General features: G+C 50.7%; 1 protein-coding gene across 1 annotated transcript in view; it reads left to right on the top strand.

Moving 5' to 3' along the window:
- The first annotated feature begins 2,711 nt into the window (after positions 1-2,711).
- The window catches only part of ARHGEF9 (Cdc42 guanine nucleotide exchange factor 9), a 155,071-nt gene continuing 148,693 nt past the window's right edge, over positions 2,712-9,089 (top strand). The window contains exon 1 of the mRNA XM_043974170.1: positions 2,712-2,898. Coding sequence (XP_043830105.1) covers positions 2,869-2,898 — 30 coding nt within the window. The 5' untranslated portion in view covers positions 2,712-2,868. The remainder of the gene's footprint in view (positions 2,899-9,089) is intronic.

Here is a 9,089-nt window from a genome sequence, read left to right as displayed (position 1 = left end):
ACTGGACACCTACTTTGCTTGTAGTTCTTTTCTACAACTAAAAATGTTGCTATAAATATTTTTGTACATGTGGGACCTTTCCCTCTTTCTTTGATCATTTTGGAGTATAGGCCCAGTAGTGGCATCACTGGGTCAAAGGGCATGTACCATTTAATGGCTTTGGGGGGGCATAGTTTCAAGTTGATTTATGGACTGCGTTCATGTGCCTGTCCTTCCGCATCCCCTCCAACAATAGTCCTTTTCCTTTTTGTGATCTTTGCCAAGCTGATGTCCCCATTCCCAAGGTTTTTGGTTCCCTTTTCTTCTTTCCCAAACTTTCCTGTGTCATGGGGGTGACCCCAAGGTTGTCTGAGGCTGTGACAGTGGAGCCCAAGCTCAGACAGGTCCTGTGAAGCTAGAAAGACTTTGGGTTTGGGCCAGTGAAGGCCTGGATGTATGCCTGGTATCCAATGATGACTAGCCTAGCTGAGTTCCGAGATGCTTGTCACCAGGCTGGGCTAGAGTGATGGATTTTCATTATCATACCTTTCAAAAGCCAAATTACAGAGAGATCGGGAATTACGCTGGCAGAGAGAGTACCAGTGCCTAGAAAATTACCCATCCTTGAAATACTTTAATGTTGTTTGCAAAATACCTGAGCAGAAAGGGGTTGGTACAACCTCTAAGAAGGCTATCATTGTTGGGGAATGCCAACCCCAACCCTTCAGGACCTTGGGAAGAGACCGTGCTGATTTGGTATGAGTGAGAAAACCAAGGGTAAACAGTAGAAATGACACAAAGTCCGGAAACAAACAGTTCCTTCCTTTAAGGTTGACTGATTCAGTCCATTTCCTTGGCCTCCCCCAACCCAACCCCAAGCTCAGTTTTAAAGAGGAGGAAATAGAGGTACAGAGAAGTTACAGTGGCAGACCCTCCAGAACCCTAGGCAAATCTTTTCCTCCATACATCCTTTGAAAATATGTCACCCAGTACCTTCCAAGGTACACAGACTGGGTTCTATCTGGGGGCTGACCTTGAGAGGATAATTTTCTCTTTAGCTCTTTGCCCTCACCTGGAGTTGTTCTTGGAGGATATATTTAGTCTATAGCTCATGTCTAGATTTGCCCAAATGCGGGTAAAAGGAATCCTTAGCTCTTGTAAAAATACTCAAGATAACAGATGCATATTAAGTATAGGACAACCTCTATTTTGCCTTACAGAAATGCTGAAGATGCAAGAAACTCACAGGAGCCCATAAACAGATACTGAAAATACATGAAAAACTCACATAAGGCATCAGCTGCCCCTAGAAGGGAACTCAATGAATGTTGATGCTATCCATGCAATATTCTGGTGGAATCTGTCTAGGAGGGAGATGGGAGGAAAGTCTGAGTCTCAGAAACCCCAAACAGTAGGGTGCTCTTAGGTGGGTGCTCCACTCACATTGCATATGAAGGTACTCTTTTGATGCCTCCAAACAAAGGAAAAATGATTGGGAACTCATTCAATTAATCAAGGATTCCCTTGCTCCACTACCTTCTCCTGGACCCTTACAGAGGATTGTGGATTTTAGAGTTGGAAGGGACCTTAGAGGCCATCTGGTCTAACCTAATTTTACAGATGAGGAAACTGAGGTAAAGGGGACTTGTAAAATGGACACATAAAGGGACTCGCCCCAAGGTCACACAAGTAGCAACAGAGGCAGGATTGGAGCCCAATTCCTTGATTCCAAATCTAGTATCCTATAGCTTGCTGACTCTAAACCTAGCTATCAGATCATAAGTCCCAAATCTATAGTTCTTTCAGCTTCTGTGTAATGGATAGGGTTCTGACTTGGTCTAGCGACAGCTGGTAACACTGTGGGTTGTAGAGCATCTGGCTTAGAGTTTTGAGGACCTGAGTTCAAGTCCCGCTTCAGACACTTACTAGCTGGATGACCCTGGGCAAATCACTTAGCAATTCTGTCTACCTCAGTTTCCTTATCTGCAAAATGGGAATAGCACCTACCTTGGCTTTGTAGTCATGGACAAGTGAGGTTTATAATACCAGCCTCAGGGCAGCTAGGTGGTGCAGTGGCTAGAGCACTGGCCTTGGATTCAGGAGGACCTTAGTTCAAATGCAGACTCAGACACTTGACACTTGCTAGCTGTGTGACCCTGGGCAAGTCACTTAACCCCTACTGCCCTGCCAAAAAAAATTAAAAATAAAAAAATATATATATAATACCAGCCTCATAGGATTGTTGTGAGGGCAATGTTTTGCAAACTTTAACGTGCTGCAGAAATGAGTTACCATATAGCCTGGTAGAATTTAAGCTCTTGCACGGTAGGGATTGTTGGATTTTTGTCTCTGTACCCCCAGGGATACAAGCACAGTGCTTGGGGAATGGTGGGCTTTAATAAATCTTTGTTGATTGATTGACTAGTAAGTGACTTGTGTAAGGTCAAACAGCTCTAGGAAAAAGGTTTGTCCCATGTAGCCCCTTTTTATAGGACTCCCATTCTCCCTTCCCCCCAGGTTCCACTGGTTTGGAATCTGACCGCAATGTAGCATCTGAAGCTTACTAGGTGTGTGACCTTGGGCAGGTCCCTTGCCCTCCCTGGGCCTCAGTTTCCCCATCCCTCAAAGTGGGGAGCCTCTCCCAGCTCTCGAAGTCTGGCCGGGTGGGGGTGGGGGAGAGCTGTCCCGCACGGAAGGCCAGGATGGGATGGGGGGGGTGCTCCCCCGCTCGCCTGCTTCCGCCGGCGGCTCGATCTCTGCCAGTCGGGACTCGGGGCTCGGCAGTGGCAGCAGCGGCAGCAGCAGCAGCGGCAGCAGCAGGAGCAGCGGCAGCGGTAGGGACGGTGGCAGCAGCTGCAGCAGCCACAAAGGAAGAAAAGGGAAGGGACCATGCAGTGGCTGCGGGGTGGCCCCGGAATGGTGAGTGCAGGGAGTTCAGGCTTCCTCCTCCTCTTCCGCTCCCTGCATCCCTCCATCCATCCCTGCATCCATCCCTGCATCCATCCCGCCATCCCCGCAGCCGCCTCTTCCAAGGCCGCCAGCAGTCTCTGGGGCCATTTGCAGCTCCTTGAGACCCCCGGGAGCTCTCTGGACCGGGCAGGCTTACCCGGGGGGCGAGCCGGAGCAGGGGAGGTGATGGGGGAGGGGGCCGGGGCCCCCGGGGACGGCTCGGAGTCACCCCGACCCTGACAAGTGCACGGAGGAAGGCAGAGGCTTTCACACTGAGCACAGCCTTGCCCAGTGCCCCGGACTGGGAGTGGGGGGGGGGGGACTTGCCCCCCCATCCCAACGCTGCTACTCAGAGCTGTGTGACCTTGGACAAGTCACTTCCCCTCAGGGTCTCAGCCTCCTCCTCTGCTAGATGAAAGGAACAATTCTTGCCCTCCCCAAAGTGTTGGGAGGAAAGCCTTGAGGTGCCAAAGGAAGAGGGTTTATTGTGATTCTAATCAAATGCGGGGGTTGGGCTGGCTCATCACCAAGGTCCTTTCTGCTCTCAATCCTTGCAGCTGATTAGTTGGGAGAGAAAAAGAGGGTGGGCTGGGGGCAGCCTACAGTGTTAGGCGGTGGGGCAGGGGGGTCCCGGTGCTTGGGATCGGGAGGGGGGCGGGGGCTGAATGCTCACTCCGGAACAAAGAGACTCTCCGGGATCAGGAAGAGCGAGCTTGGGGAGCTCCACTCCGGGCCCTGGCACAGGCACCTGGGCCTGGGGTTGGTGTCTTTCGGTATTTGGAGGGGAGACCCAGGCCCGGCATGGGAATTCCCCCAGCTCGGAGTCCTCTCCACTCTGGTAATCATCGGAATGGGGCCGGAATGGGGCCATGCGTTTCGGGAACAACGGAGCCGGGGAGGGGGGCGTTTTCATTCAACTTTTTTAAAGGGGGAGGGGTTGCCTGTGAACGTGTGCATGTGTATTTGCATAGCTGTGTGCTTAGATAGCTGTGTGCTTAGATGCCCGTGTGCAGCCGGTGTTTGTGGATGTTTGAATGAGTGGGCACAGGGTAATCTTGTAGATTGGACTTCCCCAGCATCCAGCCCTTTCTCTTCGCTCATAGAGCCACAACCCTAGGCCCTCATCAGTTCTCTCCTGGGCTAGAATGAGCCTCCTTACCTTCCAGTTCCTCCCCTCTAGGGTCCATCCTCCACATTGGCCAAGGGCAGATTTGTTCCTGAATCTCCAATGGCTCCCTATTGCCTTCATCAGAAAATACTTACTCCTCAGCTCAGTATTTGAAGCCCTGCTAGCTCTGCTCTACTTTTCTCCACTGATTGATTCCACATTGCTTCCCTTCATATACTCTTTTTTTTTCTTTTTTTCCTGCGGGGCTATGAGGGTTAAGTGACTTGCTCAGGGTCACACAGCTAGTAAGTGTCAAGTGTCTGAGGCTGGATTTGAACTAGAGTCCTCCTGAATCCAGGGCCTGTGCTTTATCCATTGCACCACCTAGCTGGCCCCTCCCTCCCCCATATACTCTTCATTCCAGCTGAACTAGCTGGTTTGCTCTTCCCCATATGCTACATCTCATCTCCCACCTCGGTGCCTCACTCCCTTCTAGCTCTTGTTACCCCTCAACCCCTTCAAGTGTCATGGCTCCTTCAAGAGCCCTTTTGTGATCCCCTAATTGTTAATACCCCCCATTATCAGGCCATAGAGGCCGCTGAGTCCATCCCTCCCCCCCATTTTACAGATGAGGAAATTGAGGCACTGAGCAAATAATTGGCTTGCCCAGGGTCGTACAGTTAGTGTGTGTCTGAGGTAGGATTTTAGATCTAAGTCTTTCCGACCCCCACATTTAAGCCCCTGTTCCCTACCATACATTTTATGTAAAGAGCTGTGCAAACTTTTAAAGACTATAGAAATGCCAGATGTTGTTGGTGTTGTTGTTTTTATTGAGCCTGGTGTAGAGAACAGAGAGCCGGCCTCAGAACCAAGAAAGCCTGGCTTCAAGTCCTGCTTGTGTGACCCCGGGTAGGTCACTTCACTTTTCAATGGTCTAGGCAGCCAAGAAGGTGCCCGAGCAGGGAGTGCCCTGTAGCAGCCCTTTGTGTGCCATGAATACCTACTGCATGGTGCCTTCTTTGTGGTCAGGGTGTCCCACCCAGTAGCTGGCAAGCCCCTCAAGGACTAACTAGCATCGATTGAAGGACTGAGTGTCCGTGTTTGAATGCATTCATACATGTGCCCGTATGAACAACCAGGCATGCATGTTTCCCTGCACACACGTACATGTCAGCTTACCGTCAGGGGATTTGACTGTTGTTATGGCCTTAAAGGACACGCCTTTGTGGGCCAGGACCTTGGACAGTGTGGTCCGGGGAGGGGGTGGGGGTCAAAGGGACTGGGTTCAAATCTCAGCTCCTCTCCTTCTTGGGTGAGTTTTTGAGGTCTTATTTACCTCTTCTGGAGAATGGGTAGACTTGGATGACTTCTCAGGTCTCTTCTCACCCCGAATTCTGTGAGCCTTTGTGGTTCATTTGGGTGCCAGTGTTTGTAAGTCTGAACATGCAGGAGCGGGCAGCTGCGTGTGTAGCTGTGCACGTGTGTGTGCATGCACGCACATGCATGTGTGTGCATGAGTGTATGCGTGTGTGTGTGTCCAGGTGCATGTGTGATTCTGAGGGAGAGTATCCTTGTCTGTGTGCAGATTTATAGGTATGTGGTGGCATGGGGCATGTGACTGCCTGAGTTGAATACACTTAGGAAAGAGCCAGGCAGAGCAGCCTTCAGAAAGCTGCCGGGCCTGGCCTAGCCCACAGCCCTGCCCCTTGCTCTCTGGGACCAAGGGGACTAGGATCTGACTTTGAGTATGCAAGTCCCTTCCCCGCTTGTGGCCTCTGTTTACTCACCTGTCGCAGGGGGGCCTGAGTTAGATGATCTCCAAGGTATCTCCCAGCCCCCCCAGCTGTTGGGTACTTCACATCATGGGCCAAGGGCTCCATCAAGGTCTCCCCTGCCCCCTGTGTAGCCTCTTCTTGTTTTAATTCAACCTTCCCCAGGCACCCCATGGGGAGTGTGTGCTGAGTGCTGGGTGGGAAGCTGGAGACTGAGCCGGGTGGGGTGGGGGGTTGCAGGCAGCCAGAAGAGCTGGGACCAGGGCAGGGCCATTACAGACTTTTGGTCCCAAAGATCTAAGCAGTGGCCGGGCCTCAGTTCCCCAGGAGCCTTTCCCTCCTGAGAGAGAACCTGGCTGGGGCTTAAAGGGTTGGTGACTGCATTGCAGCCTACTCTCCTATCTCCCTGTCCTTGACCTGCTATAATCTGTACCACTGCCTCCCCTTCTGTTGGGCAGTGAGGGATAGCTCATTCAGACACCTTGGATTTTATTAAGTGTCTTCTAAGGGGAAGCAAAGTGGCTGAAGAGGGCTTGTTGGGGCCTTGTTGGGAAGAGGACTGCAGTGTAATGGAACAATGTAATGGGGAAACAATCCTGAATTGGGAGTCATGGATGGACGGATGAATGAATGGGTGAGTGGATGGATGGATGCATGGATGGATGGAAGGAAGGATGGAAGGATGGGTGGGTGGACGGGTAGATAGGTGGTCGATGGATGGGTGAAAAAAATCTATTATGTACTTGGTTGATGTTCAATTGTGTCTGACTCTTTGTGACCCCATCTGAGGTTTTCTTGGCAAAGATACTAGAGTGGTTCGCCATTTCCTTTTCCTGCTCATTTTACACATGAGGAAACTAAGGCCACAGGGTGAAGTGATTTGCACAGGGTCACGTAGCTAGTCACTGTCTGAGGCCAGACTGGAACTCAGGAAGAGAAGTCTTCCTGAGGTTTCAGCTGTGGAGACAGTGAAAAAGGGCCAGTGGTCCTTTGGCTAATGCAGCAATGCAGATGGTAGCACAAACATCTTTGACAAAATGTCCATTGGAAATCCATATTGGACTCTAATGTTGAAACATTTCATGGCACCTAGGACTTTGGCAGAAGACCTGAATCTATGAGTACTGGGTCTGGCTTGTCCTAGTTGTGTGTAGCCTTGGATGAGTCATTTCCCCACTGTGAAGGAAGGTGTTGGACTAAATTATGTCAAAGGGTCTTTCCAGCTCCAGATGTGATGGTCCATCATGCCTCTTGCCCCTTCACCTGCAGTGGTGTTTACCTCAGCATCCTAGAGCTAGAACTGGAAGGGTCCTTAAACTGAGGCACCAAGAGGGAAAGTGACTTGCCCAAGGTCACACAGCTAGGAAGCGTCAGAAATGGGTTTCGATTTGGAGTGCAAGGCTCTATTTATTGGGCTGTACTACTTTGGGCCTCCTCGACAGGCCTGGTTGATGTTGTCACAAGAGGCTTAAGCTTGGATAGAGGCAGGAAGTTTGGGCTCTTGATCCTCACCCTGACATTGAGCCTCTCTGGGGGATTCATTCTCAGCATACCTCTCATCTGGGGGCATTGTGAGGAAGGAGCTTCACTATCCCTAAAGTATTTCAGAAATGGCTGTCCTCATCTCCCTGAATGCAGGCAGCCACCCCTCTGCAGCCCCAGCCAGGCCACTGCCCAAAGCCAGATAGAAGAGTGCTTGGGGGAGAGGGGGGTGGTATGTTGGCAGGGCCAGATTTGGCGTGCACTTTGGCTAAGGAGCTACTCAGAAACCTCTCTTCCTTTCCAAAGACATTGTACCTTAGGGGGCCAGAATCACCCAGTGGCTAAGAATGCCTTTGACAGAGAAGTTGGAATTGTGGCCAGTTTCATGCCACCTGGTGCGTATGCGCGAATCTTGGCTTTGGCCGCAGTCAGGCAGCTGACCCCTTGGAGGCACTGCATTAGGCCCCATCTGGAGCTCTTGTCTGCCTTCCGTTCTGGGCACCACATTGTAGGAAGGGCCCTGACAGACTGGAGTCTGTCCAGGGGAAGGCAGCCAAGGATAGCGAGGGGATCAGACCATACAGGAGAGCAGTGGCCGTTGGAACTGGGATTCTCTTAGGCTGGAGAGAAGAGTTCGAGGTGAAGCCAACACAGTTGTCCTCAAAAGGTCTTTCTAGTCTAAGGAGGCAGATCAGGTCGGTTCTGCCTGGCCCCAGAGGGTGGAACCTACAGCCATGGGGAAAAGATGCCAAGAAGATTTTGGTTTGGCTGGGTTGTAGGGTTCTGAGCTTCTGCATATTATGTACCAAAAGTTTGGAGACAGTCTAGGGCCAAGGATCAAGAACACACTGGCCTGAGAGTGAGGAGAGCTGGCTTTTGGGCCCTGTTACCTTGCTTGTACTTCATTCTGTCACCTGTGTGACCCCAAGGGCAAACCACTTTGCTCTCAGCCTCAGTTTTCTCTTCTGTAAAATGGGATTGAAATAGATTCCTCTCAGCTTGAGTCTTTGAGCCTAACATTTGGACATTGGATGTGGTGGGCCATGGACGGATGGAGGGGTGCTTGATGTTCGTGGTGAGAATTTGTTCAAACGGTCCCAGATTGCCCCCTCTCTGTGTCATCTCAATTATTCTCAATTTCTCCCTGTCCACTGACTCCCTCCCTCCTGCCTACAGACATGCCCACATCTTCCCCATCCTGAAAAAACCTGGACTGATCCTTCCATCCCTGCTAACTGATCATCCTGTGCCTCTTCTGCCCTTTGTAGCTAAACTCCTCCAAAAAGCTGTCTACACCAGGGCTTCTTTAACTTTTTCAACTCATAACCCCTTTTCACCTGAGAAACCTTGATGGGACCCTGGGCATATAGGTAGAGAAAATAGGCATGCATAACCTTTTACCATTGCCAAATTTTTTGTAACCCCATATGGGGTTGCAACCCAAAATTTCAGAAGCTTTGGTCTATACCAGGCACCTCCTCCTTCTCTCATCTCATTCTCTTTCTCTCCCCTTACAATCTTACTTCTCATGCCATCAAAACTTCTCTCTCCGGGGGCAGCTAGGTGGTGCAGTGGATAAAGCACCGGCCCAGGAGTCAGGAGGACCTGAGTTCAAATCTGGCCTCAGACACTTGATACTTACTAGCTGTGTGACCCTGGGCAAGTCACTTACCTCCCATTGCCCCACCAAAAAACAAAAAACAAACAAACAAAACAAAACTTCTCTCTCCAAAGTTACCAGTGATCTCATAGTTGCCCAATCCAATGGCCTTTTCTCGATCTTCATTCTCTTTGACCTC

Source organism: Dromiciops gliroides, chromosome X, assembly GCF_019393635.1.
Source record: "Dromiciops gliroides isolate mDroGli1 chromosome X, mDroGli1.pri, whole genome shotgun sequence".
Taxonomy (NCBI): Eukaryota; Metazoa; Chordata; class Mammalia; order Microbiotheria; family Microbiotheriidae; genus Dromiciops; species Dromiciops gliroides.
The sequence above is the reverse complement of the archived record's forward strand: the minus strand, read 5'-3'. Positions and strand labels throughout refer to the sequence as shown.